We start from the raw sequence: 17,635 nt of genomic DNA on the forward strand, positions 1-17,635 counted from the left end.
AAATGAAAATAATAACCCAGTATTTTCTAAACCCAGAAACATAAATTACTGGAGGAAAGACTCCCTGTTTTACAAGCACTTCTGGGAAAACTGGATAACAGTTTGGCATCAATAGATTTAGGCCAGAATCTTACATCATATGCCACAATAAATTCCAAATAAAGATGCAGATTAAACACAAAAGGGAACATTTTTAAAAATGAGGAAAATGGAAGGAACTACTTTTCACATCCATAGGTGGAGGAAGAATTCTTAACCAAATAAGGCATAGAAGTGGTCACAGAAGACAAAGCAGACAATTTTGGTTACATAAAATTTAAGAAGCTTTTTCTGAACAAAATGACTGAAGACTGAATAAGAAGAGAAAAAGTGGGGTGGAAATTTTTTTCATCAAACATTACTAACAAAAGTCTCACATCTAATATACACAGAAAATTGATGAAAGAAAAAAAGTCCAAAAGCCGTTTCCCAATAGATAAGTAAGTAGTCAAAAGGTATGAACAATTTTCAAAAGAAGAATTGCAAACTGTAAGTGACCATAGGAAAATATGCTCCATGTCACAGATGAGAGAATGCAAATTAGAATAGCTCTGAGGTTTCACCTGGCACCTTATGAATTAACAAAGATAACACAAGATGGGAGCAGTCAGTGCTGAAGGGGCTGCAGGAACACAGATATGCTTGTAATGGAGCTGTGAATTTGCCTGACGGTTCTAGATATCAATTTACGATTATGCAAGAAAAATCACTAAATTGTTCATACCTTTCGATCCAGCAATCTAACTAGAGGGCGCATAGCTCAAGGAGGTCAAAGACAGAAACAAAGATCTAACATACGTATACCAAAATATCCATACCAGAACTTTCCGTGGTAACAAAAAATTGTAAACAAAGTAGCTGATAATCAATTCTCTTCAACAAGCAGTTACTAAACACCTAGTATGTGCCAGACACTACACTAAGCACTGAGGCTAAGAAAAGAAATTGATTGGAAAATGGTTGAAAGAACTATTATAAGAAACTATGGTGCATGAAGAAATGAGAAATATCAGGAATTCAGAGAAATGTGGGGAGATTTGTACAGACTGATGCAGAATAGAGTAAGCAGGGGAAAATGAACGATGGTGGAAAAAGAAAAAATTACTAAAAAAGGAGCCAACTCTGAGTAGTTGAAAAACTAATAGTAATAATAACTAACACTTATATAGCACCTACTATGTCGGGCACTGTGCAGTTATCTCATTTGATCCTCACAACAACCCTGGGAGGTTTCCTATTTTACAGATGAGGAAACTGAGGCAGAGAGAAGTTACATGACTTGCCAAGGTCACACAGCTTCTAAGTGTCTGGGGTCGAATTTGAACTGTGGTCCGTCTGACTCCAGGCTCAGTGCTCTCTATTCTCTGAGCTTCCTACTTGCCCCAGTGAAACAGAATGAAGTGGCATAGTAGAGTGCTGGACCTAGAAGTCAAAGAAGACCTGGGTTCAGATCTGGCCTCAGACATTTGCTAGCTGTGTAACCCCGAGCAAATCACTTAACCTCTTTTTTTTTGGCCTCAGTTTCCTCATCTGTAAAATAGGATAACAACAGCACCTACCTCCCAGGGTTGTTGTGAGTATCAAATGAGGTAGCATTTACAAATTGCTTCTCAAACCTTCAAGCACCACAGATCAATGTTAGCTGTCATTATACAGCCCTCCTTTTTGCAGAAAGGTGGAGAACTACTAGGGCTCAAGGTTGCAACACATTGTCAGACCCGGTAACAGGAGTCGGTGTTTTTGTCTAATTGTTTTTCTTTGTTCCAAGGGACAGAGAGGAGACTCTAGGGAGGACTATGGTGTCAAAACAAAAAGGCAGTCATACTATTTATTGGAGGTGGGTGGGTGGGTGGGAAGAATGTGTCTTTGACTATCACAGCAAGAGGCTGTCCCATACTCGTTTGTTTTCACATTAAAGACTCAATGAGGTGGCACAGGAGATAGAGCGCTGGGCCCGAGGTCAGGAAGACTCATCTTCCTGAGTTCAAATCTGGCCTCAGGTGCTTATTAGCTGTGTGACTCTGAGCAAGTCACTTCACCCTGTTTGCCTCAGTTTCCTCATTTGTAAAATGAGCTGAAGGAAATGGCCAACCACTCCAGGAAAGCCTAAATGGGGTCATGAAGAGTCAGACATGACGAAATGACTGAACAGCAAAATGAACCACGGATTTCTTGGTGAGTCTCCCTGGGTTTGGACAAAATGAGAAGTGGATTATGGGATAATACAGGCAGTCTCTAACTTATCCATGGCTTTTATGAGACTAGTCTTAATAATCGCTCATTTTCAAAAGGGCTTTCCAGTTACAAAGAGCTCAGTATACATCCTAATTGGCCCCTCCCAAGAATGCATCAAGGTTAAGGACAGAGACATTAAGTGACTGAACCTGACATTGGAACCTTCTTATTCCAAATCCCAGGCTCTTTCCATTCTGTCTGTCTTTGTGAGTGAGGAGGGATAACCCTGTGGGATGGGTGGATGGGGGGGAATCAAATGAGATCCCAGGATCTCCATTGGAGGAGGCTATGGAGAAAAAAAATGCCTATTGATTCGAATGGAACTGAACGCGTAAATCTCATGAGGACAGATTCCATGTTGAAAATAAAGACTCTATAACCAAGACGAGACAAAAAAGAAAACTCTCCTTCACCCATAACATAGTTACTGTATAATTGTTGTTGATGATGGCAGCCAAAGGAAAGAGGACCAACCCTGAGTGAAATCTCCAAAGGGCAGGAGAATGCCCTCAAACCGCACAGAGCAGTCCTGAATGGGATGTGAGGGCGGACAGGCCAGTCAGAGGTGGGGAATGTTAACTCGGGAAGGGATTTTGCAGATGACCTGGCCCAACCCCATTGTCTTACACATAAGGGAACCATAGCCCATAGACTCAAAGTCACAGGTCATGGCCACACAGCTCATCACCAACAGAGCTGAGGCTCTAACTCGCACGTTCCACTCTTCCTTCCAAAGCTGAGGGAATTTAATAGAGCTGCCATTGGGATCTCTTGATGCAAACAATTCTTAAATTCTTACAAGCAGAGAATAAGAATGTCAAAATGCCTACCCACCACCACCACCACCACCACAACAATAAACATTTGTAGAATATTTTAAAGTTTGCAAAGCACCTTACATTCTCCTCTGTAAAACGAGAGGGTGGAACTCAGCATTCTCTATAAAGAGCCTTCTGGCTCTCGGTCTATGAGCTGAGGATTATGTCAGTTGTTATGCCTCACAATCATCTTGTTCGGTAGGTACTAATGAGAGCCGCCATGCACAGTTCATACAAAGGATGGAACAGTTGTTCTAACATCCTAGACTGAGAGTTAGGAGGGACCTTAGTGGCCTGATTCACAGAGGGGGAAATTGAGACTCAAAAAAGTGAAATGACTTGTTGGGGGTTATCCAATAGCAAATGTCTGAACCCAGGTCTTCCTGATTTCCCCTAGATCTAGCTAAGGGAATAGAAAGGAAAAGATCTGACAAAATACCAACCAAGTGTATGAAAGATGTAAACAAAGTTCTTCCTTTTCCATCCAGGATGGCAAGGAAAGGGCTTCCCATCTGGAAACACATGATGGGTACTTCTGTTTGGGCACTGTCCCCAATCTCTCTCCTCAGTCCACACAGTCCAGTTGTACACATAAGAATCCAGAGATGAGGCAGTGCCTACACACAGAAAGGAATGGGTCAGAATCCATATGGGAGGGGGGAGAATGGAGGGAGATGGGAGCTGACAGTAGGGTCTTCCCCCCCCAACCCCCAATCCATTATAAAGATAGAAGGGCAGTTGAAAACCTATAATTCTGTCTGGGCTTAGGCTAATTACCTAATGTGGCACTTATCTACTGATTGGTTCTCAAATCACCAGCCCATTCAAATCCAACTGATGGTTTTTTCATGAGAAGTTTCGTTTAAAAAAAAAAAATCACAAGGACTCTTTTGCATGTATGAAATTCCTGACAGGAGCCTGGTTTTAGAACTAGTTAGTTGAGCTAGACTTGAAATCTGGACTGTGGAACGGGAGGAGGGTCACAATGGCCCCCGCATTCTTCCTGGCCCATCTTCCAAGATCATTATCCCACTAAAAATAACAAATGGCCAAGCTCTCCTCTGACTTCCAACTCAGAGCCCGATACTGTCGCTGGGCCTCATTAGCCAGAAGACTTAAGTCTATTTATAAAACTAAATGAGTAATGAGGGTCCCTAAATGTGCGCTAATTAAGTCGCACATCTAATTGTAGAGATTGTAAGCAAAGACTCTCATCCTGAAGAATAGAGCCATCTCATGGTACCCAGGGCCTAATTGGGACATGGTCACGGATTATTCTTTATTGTTGCTCTTATCAAAGAGGAGCAAAAAGGATATTTTTCTATTTTTCAAAGGTTCTCTTAAATCTTAAATTCTATATTCAAGGCTATTCAACTCTGCATTCTTGACATCAATGAATGGCCAGTCATTTTCAATTAATATAATCTTTCCTTGAAATATGTTACTTAGAAGCAATAAACTATGCAGTGCCATTGTGTTTGTTTGTTTTTTTTTTTTTTTTAAAAGAGTAAGGAATCCTAGGAAATTCCAAACACTTTTCAATACCAACCAGTCTGGGTTTTCATTTGGGGATGGGGAAAAAATTCACTGGAATGGAACATAGAAGAGGTTTGAGTGAGTGACTAGAAAGAGTGGAATTCCCACACTGGTCTTCCTAATTTCCCTTTTGCAAGCTTTCTTTGATTAACTAAAGAAGTTGATTAATTACAACCCCTAGTTCAGGGAATATGTCATCTTAACAGCATCAGCTAAGAAGATTCTTTTTTCTGTATTGATGTGAACATGCAAAAAAGAAGTAGCCTTGAGTCTGAAAGGCTTCCTCAATTGAGCCGTGCCTCTGACATGTACTAGACTGGCTGGGTGACCCCCGGGCAAGCCACTTAACCTCTTGGTCTCCCACACAGCCCTCTAAGACTACAAGTTACAGACAGTTGCTGACCTACAGCAGGGCAGAAATTTTCCATCCCAGGCTCTCCCACGAGGATAAAAATCACAGGTCTAGATGAGAAATTTTTGTTCTATTTTATAATTTTTCTTTGATTAAAGAGGTTGATTAATTAGATCTGTATTTCACCAAATATTCATTCTTCTTCTTCTTATTACTACTATCATTCTTATTATTACTATTACTATTATTATTATTACTACTACTCTGATTATTATAACTACTATTCTTCTACTATTATTTCTACTTCTACTATTCTTAGTAGTAGTACTATTCCTCTGATTATTATAACTATCATTATTATTACTACTACTCCTCTGATTATTATAACTATTACTATTATTATTACTACAACTCTGATTATTGTAACTATTACTATTATTATTACTACAACTACTGATTATTTTAACTGTAGCTATTATTATTATCATCATTTTATAACTACTATGCTATTATTGTTATTATTATTGTTATTATTAGTCTAACAACAGTAACTAGACACATTCCATTTGCTGTGATATACAAAAAGCTGGGGGTGGTATCTTACTGCTTTAAATAAAGATAAAACGAAACAAACATCAGAAGCCTTAACTGGCTCAGGCACATAGTAGGTGCTAAAGTTATTGAAGTGAAAATCACTGGACCCATCTGTCAAATTGTCTGTTCTCTGAATAGCCCAAAGAGCTAAGATTCCCAGCACAAAATCCCCGTTGAGACCCAGCCTGGAGAGTCCCACTTGAGCCTAGGAAAAAGCCTGTACCTGACAATACAGCCTTTGTGAGGAGGTTCTGCTCGCCCAGATCCCTCTTAGAAGAACTAACTCCTCTCTTTCTCTCTCTCTTTTCCTTTTCTTCTTCTCATTTTTTTTTAAAGAGGAAACTAGGTGGGGCCAAGCAGACACCCTACTGTCCCTCAGCTGGGGACAGCTGTACATTCAAGCCAGAACCACCAATTTCTCCAAATCTCCATGGCTGAGATCATTTTTGTCATGGGCTACCCTAGCGTTGTAGTTTGGTTAACTTATGATGGCCGTGAGAATGCCATCCCATCAGATGTTAGAGCTGGGAAAAGCTGAGAGATGAAAGATGGGGGTTAAGGAGGCACCTGGACAGCCATCTATCCCAACCTCATCGTTTTACAGATGAGGAAATTGATGAACAGAGAGGGGAAAGAATATTCACAGGCACCCCGGCAGAAAGGGAGGGCAGTACAGGGGACAGGCAAGGAGACAAAGGAACAGGGTTCGAGCCTGCCTTTGACACTTAGGGCCTGGGTGACCTGGGCATCATTTAAGCTCCACGGGTCTCGGTTTTCTCAGCTGTAAAACAAGAGGCTTGGGCTCGATGGAGTCGAAGGCTAATCCCTTACGCCAAGTGGCAGAGCCAACATTTGACCCAGATCTTGTGACCCACAGCCAGCGCCCTCTCTGGGGTCACGAGGCTGTGGCCGCCTGCTCACCGTTCTTGCAGCTCCGGTCATAGATGATGTTACCGCTCTCGTCTTCCTTCTGGCATCTGGGGAACACCAGGCTCGCGACAAAGGTGAGGTTGGATCCCACCAGTGCTGGGGAGTCACTGGTCAGGATGGCCCGCACCTGTCCTCCTAGAAATGAAAACAGAACGAGGAAAGTCCACGGGTACTGACCCAGCAAGACCTGTTCCTTTCCTCTGGGAGTGAACACAGAACATAGAATAAGGACAGGGAACGGACCTGGTATTTCACTCACTGGTATGGGGAAGTCACAGATGAGGAAGCACCCTGCCCCAATGTAGGCGAGCACCTCTCTGTGGTTTATAGTCTCAGAGTGTCAGGGGCACAGCAGGGTGACATGGTCTGATTGGAATCACTCAGCCAGCGCCTGGCAGAGGTGAGGCTGGAGCCCAGGGCTCCTGGACGAACTGACCAGCTCTTTAGTTTCTATGCCAGCCTTGTAACAAATCAAATCCAGCACCTGCGTTTCTCTTAATGGTTATTATAAACTACACACATCACTCTGTAAGTTTAACTCTCAGAACCATGTCAGCCCACCATGTCATTCACCAGGTGTGAAGGGTCAGGCCAGGGCTCCCTTTGCCACCCACATGCACTAGGACAATATTGGGGAACACCTGGGGAAAAAGGGGTATTGACTGTCTAACCCCCTTTCCACCGTTCAACTTCTGTTCACAATCTCTTCTCCATCTGTCCCAGAATGACCAGTTAGTAAACCGTCAGCCCCGAAGCCATTCCGCACAGAGTGGGGTGGGGTGGGGTGGGGGAGGTTGGTGGAGGATCTAAGAAGAAAGAACTGAGTAGCTAGAGTGCTGGACAATGTCTCTTGTCAACGAAAGCAAGCTGCAATATCTGCGGTGATTTTTAAAATGCTAGAAAATAAGAATAATAGTTATTATTATTGTCAGTTGTTGCTAAGGAGAAAGCAAAGTCCTGAAAAATCCAGGTAATAATGATATGGAATTACAGCTCTGTCATGCAAAATAACAAAAATAATATTACATAATGTTATATAATATTATATTAAATTATAAAATAATATTATTATTTTTGCTGAGCAGAAAGCAAAGTTCTGCAAAATTCAGGTAACACTGTTATGTGATTATAGCTCTGTCATTTGCAGAATAGTATTATTGCTGTTAGTATTATTAATATCAATCAGCATTATTAGTATTAATATTATTTGGTAAGCAGAAAGCAAAGTCCTGCAAAACTTAGGTAATACTGTATGTAATTACACCTCTGTCATAGGCAAAGTAATATTTTGTTATTAATAACAATGTCATTATTATTATTGCTACTACTACTGAGCAAAAAGCAAAGTCCTATAAAATCCAGGCAATATTGGTATGCAATTACAGCTATGTCATATGCAAAATAAAAACAATAATATGATATAATATTACACTATATTATATCTTAATGTCTTTTATTTCACTACATAATAATAATAATGATTATTTTTGCTAAGTAGAAAGCAAAGTCTGGTAAAATCTAGGTAAAGCTGGTATGTAATTATATCTTTGGCATATGCAAAATAATATTTGTTATTACCATTGTTAAGCAGAAAGCAAAGTTCTACAAAATCCAGCTAAAATATTAACGTGTAATTATGACTCTGTCATATTGAAAATAACAATAATAATATTATGCAATATGATAAAATATAAGATAATAGAGTATAATATAATATGATGTCATACCACATCATTTTAACAATGGTTTTTGCTGAGCAGGATGCAAAGTCCTGCAAAATCCAGGCAATATTGCATGTGATTACAGCTCTTTCATATGCAAAATGATATGTTATTATATCATAATTATCATTATTATTGTTGTTATTATTTTTGCTGAACAGAAATCATGTCCTGCAAAATCTAGGTAAAAGTGGTATGTAATTACGGCTCTTTCATATGCAAAATAGCAATAATAATATAATATAATTGATTGTATTTTATTATATTACGTTATAATAATCACTATTATTTTTCTGAGCGGAAAGCAAAGTCCCATAAAATCCGGGCACTACTGGTCAGTGATTACAGCTTTGCCACATGCAAAAGCCATTTGGGGGACCGTAGCAGTCGTGAGGCCAGAAGAGACCAACTCCTTTTTATTTTCCTGGAACCTGCGGGTGTGTTGGCCTCCTCACTACCTTTCCAGCAGCTTTTCCACCGGGAGTCCCCCTCTTTCCAGACAGGGTAGAGTTTTTCATTCCACATGTTTTGGTCAGGAGACCAGCCATGGAGTAGGTCCTGGCTCCTGATGACAGGGGCAGCCGCACTTCCGTGGCTCGTCACGTCTCGAAATCCTAAATAAGGATAGGGAAGAACACAAATGGCCCTTGGTCTCCATTCTGCTCTGGTGTCCGGAAAGGAAATTCTTACGTGAGCATACGACACATTGGAAGCAATTTTTGCCTATTCTGCAGAGCAAAGAACACCCACCCATGGACGACCTGGTTTATCGGGCAAATAGAGGAATAATCATTTACTATTATTTAAGCCAACTAATCAATCAACAAGTATTTATGAAGTGACTCCTGGGTACCAGACGCAGTGTTAGTCTCTGGGATGGGGATACAAACCAAAATGAATCATTTCTTGCCTTTCAGGAGGTTACATTTTATACTTAGCTATCATTTGTATGTTTTAAGATTTGAAAAGCATTTTACAAATATTACCTCATTTGATCTCACAACAATAGGTGCTGTTATTATCCCATTTTACAGAAAAGGAAATTAAGGCAGGCAGAGGTTAAGTGACTTGCCCAGGGTTGCCCAGCTAGTAAGTGTTTGAGGCTGGATTGGAACTCAGGTTTTCCTGACTCTGGGTCCAGTGCTCTATGCACCATGGTGCCCCCAGGACACCATGTAATAGAAGAAAAATAACCAGAGGTGTAACAGACATGATCAGGGAACCAATTCTTATTGGCTGGTTTGGTTCACTTTCCATGGGCAGACCTTCCTGGGGCAGCTGCCACATGCCCCCAGACATGGGGGTATGAGAGTTGCTGGCATCCAGCTAGGAGCTGCTGGGGGAATATATTCCTTTAGTCCAGAGTTCACGTCCCTTGAATGGATTCAAGCTCCATGGGAGGCGCCCTGGTCCATTAGCTCAAGGGGTTCCCCTGAATAACCCATAAGTTATTTCAAGGAGAAAGATACTAAGGGCTGAGGAGATCAGGACAGGCTTTGTGTTGGATAGAGTCTTGGAGGAAAAAGAAAAGGCTTCTAAGAGGCAGAAGGATGGACGGACAGGCATTCCAAGCTTGGGCACAGCCCATGCAAAGGTAAAGACAGGGAAGATAGAGTGGCATGTGTGAACAACAGCAAGAAAGTCAGTTTGGCTGAATCATAGGGTGCTTGAAAGGTGAGTAAAGTAGAATAAGCCTAAAATCGTAGGTAGAGTCAGGTCACAAAGGGCTTTGGATGACCAAAAGAGATTTATGTTTTACCCTAGACTAATCTGCTGACGTTTAGTGAGGAGGGGAGTGTCATGGTCCAACCTGCATTTGAGGAAAATCTTCAACAGATAATAAACAATCTAGTTATCAGTTCTATACCAAATGTCACCATTATGGAAATCTTTTTAAAGTTTAAAAAAATAACAACATTCCACCTGATTCCATAGACATCTGTTGACTGCCTACTGTATACCCCAACCGTCCTGGCCCTTGGGGAGCCTACAGTCACTGGACCTGCCTCTCGGGGCAGGGGCCAGTGCTGGGGCAACCTCTTCCCATCTGATGTTTGTAAAAGAGGAAAACCCGCATTTCTTGCCAGTTGTTTTGTTTCTTAATTATAAACCTTTGGAAACTGTTCCTCATAAAACCACTCTCAGAACTGATAAGTTGGATAGAAATAGCCATCGTTGAGAAGGACCGATACAATTCCTGCTCTGAAACCAGCAATGAGAGGCTGGTGTAGCGGAAAACACAGATTTGGGGTCGAAGGACCTTGGTTCAAGCTCTGTCTCTGCAGATTACGGTAATAATAGCTAGTGCTTTTATAATACCTACTATGTGCCAGGCAGCACGCTTGGTGCTTTACAATTATCACCTCTTTTGATTCTCACGACAACCCTGGGAGGGAGGTGCTATTATCATCCCCATTTGACAATTGAGGAAACTGAGGCAGACAAAGAGTAAGTGACTTGCCCAGGGTCTTACACCTAGGAAGTGTCTGAGGCTGGATTTGAACTCAAGTCTTCCTGATTCCAGGTCCAGTTTGCTGTTCACTAGGCTACCTAGCTGTCCCTTAGTGGGTTAGGTGACAGCTTAAAAAAATTTTTTTAATCATTCTTATGCCACATATTTTTTTCCTCTTAAGTCTCTCCCCTTACCTTGGACCCAAAGAACAAAAATTTAAATTAGGCAAAGTCAAATGACACAACTAACACATTTGAAAATTTATACCGAGGTCGTCTGGCAGCTAGGTGGAACAGTGGATAGAGTGCTGGGCCCGGAGTCGGGAGGACCCGAGTTCAAATTGGGCCTCAGACACTTACTAGCTGTGTGAGCCTGGACAAGTCACTGAACCCTGTTTGCCTCAGTTTCCTCATCTGTCAAATGAGCTGGAGAAGGAAAAGGCAGACCACTCCAGCATCTCTGCCAAGAAAACCCCAAACGGAGCCACAGAGGGTCAGAAATGACTGACCAACACCAGCACCACGGTCCTCCTCTGCAGTCCCCACTGCTCTCAGAGGAGGAGACTATGTTTCTTTATCAGGCATCAGGACTGAGAGGGTGCGTTCCACTGTATTTTGTTTGCTGAAGGGAGGTCTAAGAGGGCCGTGGAGGCTTGATGGGGAGCTGTCACAGGCCGTAACAGGGATGGAGGCGAGGCCTCACATTTGACAGCGGAGGACCCTGAGGCTTAGCGTGGCTCCCCTGAGAGTACTTAGCCAGGAAGTGGTAAAGAGAAGCCTTGAACTCGGGGCCTTGCACTTCACAGACGTACTCTCCATTGTCCCCCACGCTGAACTCACAGGTTTGCAAGTTCCCGGCAGTGTTTTCATTTTTTTACTTAGCTTATGACCCTGGGCAAGTCACTTAACCCTAGTTTGCCTCAGTTTCCTCATCGGTAAAGTGGGGATAATAATAGCATCTACCTTCCAGAGTTGTTGTAAAAATAAATGATGCATGGCATAGTGCCTGGAGCATAGTAGGCACTATATAAATATTAGCTGTTGTTATTATTATTATTATAGCCAGAGTTTGAACCCAGGCTTTCTGATGACAAGTCCAGCCTAGGAAAAGAGACACAAAGATTTAAAGGGCTGGTGAAGGGTCCCAAATGAGCTTCTCTGCCCACCCCTCAAAAAAACAAACTTCAGATTTCATCCATTTCAAAGCCCAAGCCATCAGGCCCTATAATATTCCCCAGGCCAGAGGTGCCCCCAGATCTAGTTCCAGCAGAAAGACAGCTAGAAAGGCTGGGAAAGGGCATAGCCTGCCTGCCCACGCCCATGGAAGGTCTGTGCCGGAGAGCCCTTCCTCCGTTACACATTCTAGGCTGTGGCACTTAGGGCAGCTTTGCCCCTACCAGGCCCCAGCTCACACCCTGGGGCTGGGGTTGGGGCCCACCTGGAGCTCTGTAGCCCATCTGGAAGAAGCATTTAGCTGCTCCCTGCCAGGAGCAGGCAGGCTCAGACATTGGCCTTCCTTCCCCACCCCACCCATCCCTAGCTATGGAAGCCGCCCCACGCGTGAGAAAGGGGCTTTCATGGCTCAGGAGATCATGGGAACGGAGAGGGACTAGCGAGGTCTTCACCTCCTCCCTCCCTCTCTTCACTAATTCCCAGAACTACATCTGCTCTCCACCCTCTGTCAAAGGACCGCCGATCTGGAGCTGGAAGGGACCTTAATTCAACCCCCGACTTTTACAGATGAGGAAACTGAGGCCCCAAAAAGCTAAGTGATTTGCCCAAAGTTACATAGAGTAAGTGACTGAGCTGAGACTTGAACCCAGTCCTTTAACTTCAAATCCATGCTCACTGAGTAAGTGAAGCAATCTGGGATAAGAAGCATGGAAAGGGGGGCAGCTAGGTGGCGCAGTGGATAGGGCACCGGCCCTGAAGTCAGGAGAACCTGAGTTCAGATCTGGCCTCAGACCAAACACTTGACACTTACTAGCTGTGTGACCCTGGGCAAGTCACTTAACCCCAACTGCCAAAAAAAAAAAATCATGGAAAGGAGAGGGGCCTATCTATAGGATCTCATGAAAATAAAAAGGATGAGACTGTGAGAAAAGAGAGCACTTTGGCACATAGCCCTTCCTAAGGAACCTCCCCAGGCTCTCCTCTAAGTTAGAGGTATTTCCTGGGGTGGATGGGGGCAAACACTGAGACAGCTTAATGATCTGAGGTGTTAGGGCCCCTTTTCCAGAGTCCAGATGCCATCTGGGACACAGGACTTTCAATGGGGATGCTCTTGACCCTGCAATCACTGACTTGGAGCTCAAACTGGAGCCTTCTCTTCTAAATTTATATTCTGGCTACTCCATGTACATCTTTTTTTTGCATTTATATGTTGCCTCTCCCCATTAGAATGTAAGCTGCTAGAGGGCAGGGGCTTTATTTCCCCAGGGCTTTGTATCCCCAAGCACAAAATAGCATAAATATATACAAGAAGTGCTCAATAAATGTTTGCATATTGATGGGTCACAGATCCAGACCTAGAAGAGACGTCAGAGACCACCTATTTCAATCTCTCATTTCACAGATGAAGAAACTGAGGTTTCTAGTGGTGAATTGGGTTGCCCATGGTGACAGGTCCCTTGCCTCCAAATCCTGTGCTTTCCCCACCAAGCTACACCATGGTAAAATCGGCTAGTATTAGAGGAAGTCTTGACCAGCCACTTGCTGTGGCTCCCTTGCCTGAATCTAGGCTGCCTCTGGTTCAAGGACAGGTTTTGAGACAACCTCCTTTTCTTCCATTCTCTGATCTCCTTTGACTCGTACACAAGGACCTGAGCCAACTCTCTATCAGCCATATGAGCCCCACCCGAGCCAGTCAACAAGCTCCTGCAAATCTTTGGGGGGGAAGCCAAGTAAAGAAGAGTTTAGAAACTCCCCTTTGGAGACACTGAGGATTATTCCAGTGCCTGGGTCCTCAGCCCTCTGGCCTAGACCTTGGGCATCAGTTCATCTGACGTCTTTATCAGATAGAAGCCAGATGAGTTCAATGAGGCCAGCCTGCTCTGTGGTCAAGGCCAGCAGCCCCAGATGAATGCAGACATCCAGCCAAGAGCATGAGGTACCACCAATGGAAAGGCAGCTCAAAGGGCATCCTCAGGGAGGGTAGGCCATCTTTGTAGTATGTGCCAGGCACTCCACTAGGGGCTAGGGATGTGAATACAGAAAGCAAGGGGTTCCTGCCTTCAGGGAGCTTATGCTTGAATGGGTAGATGAATCAGAGCACTAAAAAAAATGTTTCCCCTAGAGCACAAATGGAAATGATTATACTACATGCCTCTCTTTGCTCCAGCTTTCTCTTTTCCAGAGCTGGACAGTGAGAAGTTCCACCCAAGGAAAGCCCCGAACCCTGACTGGGGGAACTTTCCTGCTGACCCCAGCTCAGGCCCTGCCTCCTCCATGAGCCCCCCATCCCTCCTGGGAAGCGAATGGAGAAGTGGAGAGAGCTACTCACTTTTAGCAGCATGGAGTGGGATTCTGCCTGCCAAGAGAAGACCCAGAAGAAAGCAGAGGCCTGCCATGGGGGCTGAGGTCTGAGCTCACCGCTGAGGCCAGCTCGCCGACTTGGGCTTCCTGTGCTCCAGCCACTTGGGGGAAAGCTGCAGTGATGTTCTCCTGGCCCCAGCCAAGGGCCAGCTCCTCCTCTGCTCAATTAAAGAGGGCCTGGGGGCACATCATGTGATAGGGCTAAGCTTGGTTGCCTGATCTGGTGTCTTCAATTCAACCCCATACCTCGTGCTCATGAGTCACACACTCTAGCCTTTACTTCTTTCGTTATTTGATTGCCTATTAAAAAAAAACAAAAACCAACTTCATCTTTTCAAAGACTGTTGTGCAGACACAGTTCTTGCATCCTTTTTCTATAAGTACATGGGACAGCTCAAAGGGTATGGAGTCAGGAGTCAGAGGATCAGGGTTCAAACCTTGTCTGGGCTGCTACTAACCACTCATATCACTTTAGGCTAGTTGCCCAGCTTTTCTGGGCCTCAGTTTCCTCATCTGTAAAATGAAAGGGTTATTCCAAATGGCCTCTCAGGTTCCTTCTAGCTCTAAATCTTTGTTTTAGGATTCTGCCACCCATTTTAAAGAAACAAATTTTCACATAGGAGTGCTTTTCATTTATTCATTTATTTTTAAAATGTTTTCCACCCAGTGAATTTGTCAGCACCTAGTCTCAGGCAAGTGAGGAGGAACAGCGGTTAGAGCACCGGGGCCTGGAGTCGGGGAGACTCCTCTTCCTGCGTTCAAATCTGGCCTCAGACACTTACTAACTGTGTGACCCTCGGCAAGTCACTGAACCCTGTTTGCCTCAGTTTCCTCATCTGTAAAATGAGCTAGAGAAGAAAATGGCAAAGCACTCCAGTATTGCTGCCAAGGAAACCCCAAATGGGGTCATGAAGAATCAGACGTGACTGAACAACAACAGTATCACAGATTCCTGGTTCATGGTCCCATCTCTAAATCAGTCAGAGCTGGTGATACTGTGGTATAATTATGGAACATCTCCTTGAAATCATAGAATTCCAGAGTCATGGAGTTTTCTGGAGTTAGTAGGGATCTCAGTGGCCATTCAACTCAATCCAAATCTAAAAAAGAATTCCCCCTCCACATCTTTGCACTGGCTTTCCCCCATACCTAGAATGCCCTTCCTTTTCCTTCCTTGTGTATCTTAGTGTCTCTGGCATCCTTTAAGACTCAGCTCAGAAATCTTCTCCCAGAGGCTCTTCCCAGCATTCCCAGCTGCTAAAAAGCTGTCCCCTCTTGGGAAGACCTACTTCCATCTAATCTATTCTGGCGATGTCTTGTCTATACAGAGCTCATTATCTACACATTGCCTTTCCCATTAATCCACGAGCTCTTTGGGGGCAGGGCCATGTTTTTGCCTTTCTTTGCCTTTCATACCCAGGACTTGGTATGCAGTAAGCACTTAATAAATGCTTGTTGCTTGATGTCATCTCACACGGATGAACTTAGCCAATCCACCAATTGGATCCTAAGGTTCTACCACCTGGATACTTGAGCCCTAAATAAGCCCAGGTTCACTCCATCCAAGTGGTTCCCTGCAGAGTGGTCTACAAGCGGTAGGCTAGAACTGCGTTTACATCAAATCACATTGCCAAAAAGGTGGGAGCTTTTAAGGAAAGGAGCCGGAGGAAGGGAAGATCTCAGTTACTCGGAGTGGAAAGAGTATCAGCTGTGAAGTCTAGAAGACCTGAGATCAAAGCCTAGCCTGGACACACGCGAGACCTAGATGACCTTGGGCAAGTCACTTCAGCCCCCGTGGCCCGTGAGGTCCCTTCCGCTCCGGGTCTGGGATCTTTTGAAATTGGCAGAAAAGCCAGGACGGGTGGGTGGCCTCTTGGGAAACCTCGGAATAAGTTCAGCGACTTAGTGAGATCCCACGGCCTCGGAGAGTTCTTGGCTCTTCTCTATGGTGCCAGCACTGGGCTGAGGTGGGGGCTTTCTCATTCTGTTTGGTGACCACAGTTCCTCATTGAGAGTAGCTATAAACAGGACCAGAAGCGGGGAGTTGGCCTCCCAGTGTCCTCCCAAAGCTCACCCTTGCCTCCTATCAGCGGTTTCTAGCCCGGTAACTAGGAGCCCAGAGCGGGAATCGTGGGGGGAAGGCAGCAGCAGCTGAGAGTTCACGCAGGCAGCAGGTGCAGAGACCATGCCTTCGGTAACAATAAGCAGGAAGTTAGTGGCTTTGAATACCACCCCTCCCCCTACGAATGCAAGCTTTTGGGGAGCTTTGTCCCTTTGTCCTCAGCCCCTAGCTCGGGCCCCGGGACAGCTTGTTGAATTGAATGCTTTGGAGGCAAAACTGGACGTTCAGCTTCATCTGCTATGCCAAACTAATGACCATAGGGAGTATTGTTCAGAAGGAGAAATCAGAGACATGACCAGCAATTCTGACAAGCCCGGAAAACACGGTTGAGTGGGTGAGTAGGGAGAGACCCCAGGAGAGACCTCCAACCTTTCCACGCAAGACCTTGCCAAGGGTGAACTTTCAGGACGTTGCAAGTGTCCCTTCCTATTTTAACCAATTATTCTTAATAACTGCTACTGATGATTCTTACCAAGGACAGAGCTCTCACCTGCTGAAGGAATAAAAAAGCAGCTTTTTCTAAACTGCATCCAAGGACAAAGTTCCCCTTCCCCACCCTAGTTGTGTCTTTAGGAGGAAGTTATATTGTGTGGATTTATTATTATTATTATTATTATGTCCTGAATTGAGATTTTAAAAAATAATTTCTCATTTCCTTTAAAAAAAATCCTGAACTTAACTAAGACCAAATAAAATGGAAGTTTCCATATAGGTCTGAATGAGAAGATTTTCCAGGAAATCATGATTAGATGGCCTCTTCTAGGCTTCAGAGTCCAGCTAAGTTGTTCAATTAGAAGAAAAGTAGAATTCCAGCAACTTTCAGGGCTTGTGGGGGGTGGGAGCAGAGGGGGGAAGTGTGGGGAGCAGTGTCACTCAGGGGAATGATCCAATTAACCCTGGTCCTTAATTAACTCACCTTTCTTCAGATAAAGTGTGATTATGTCTTTCTTACAGACGTAAGAGCAGCTCTAGTGTTCTTCATCTCTTAATAATGAAGCATAATCATATAGCTGAGAATATATTTAATTTTAAATTATTAACTTAATAGCCATCAATGTCCAGAATAAGAGACAAGAACTGATAGAAAACCCTTACTGTTAACAAGGTAGATGCCAATGAATTAATAAGTAGTGAAGTTCCATGTGAGGAAAAAAATGCTTTTGTCCTTTGTCACCAACCAGGATTGTCTAAAGTTCTCCTTTTGGCTTTGCTCTTCTTTTCTTTCTTCCTTTTCTCTTTCTTTCTCCCTTCCTTCCTTTTTTCTCTTCCTTCCTTCCACCCTTTTTTCTTTTCCTTCTTCCCC

General features: G+C 43.8%; 1 protein-coding gene across 1 annotated transcript in view; it reads right to left on the bottom strand.

Moving 5' to 3' along the window:
• Positions 1 to 14,405, bottom strand: part of LOC114050496 (transmembrane glycoprotein NMB-like) — a 32,228-nt gene extending 17,823 nt beyond the window's left edge. Inside the window, 4 exon segments of the mRNA XM_027872246.1 lie at positions 3,536 to 3,709; positions 6,496 to 6,639; positions 8,684 to 8,839; positions 14,179 to 14,405. Of these exon segments, the coding sequence (XP_027728047.1) occupies positions 3,536 to 3,709; positions 6,496 to 6,639; positions 8,684 to 8,839; positions 14,179 to 14,245 (541 nt within the window). The 5' untranslated portion in view covers positions 14,246 to 14,405.
• Between the last annotated feature and the right edge of the window lie 3,230 nt (positions 14,406 to 17,635).

This window comes from Vombatus ursinus, unplaced genomic scaffold, assembly GCF_900497805.2.
Source record: "Vombatus ursinus unplaced genomic scaffold, bare-nosed wombat genome assembly UNPS02014799.1, whole genome shotgun sequence".
Classification (NCBI taxonomy): domain Eukaryota; kingdom Metazoa; phylum Chordata; class Mammalia; order Diprotodontia; family Vombatidae; genus Vombatus; species Vombatus ursinus.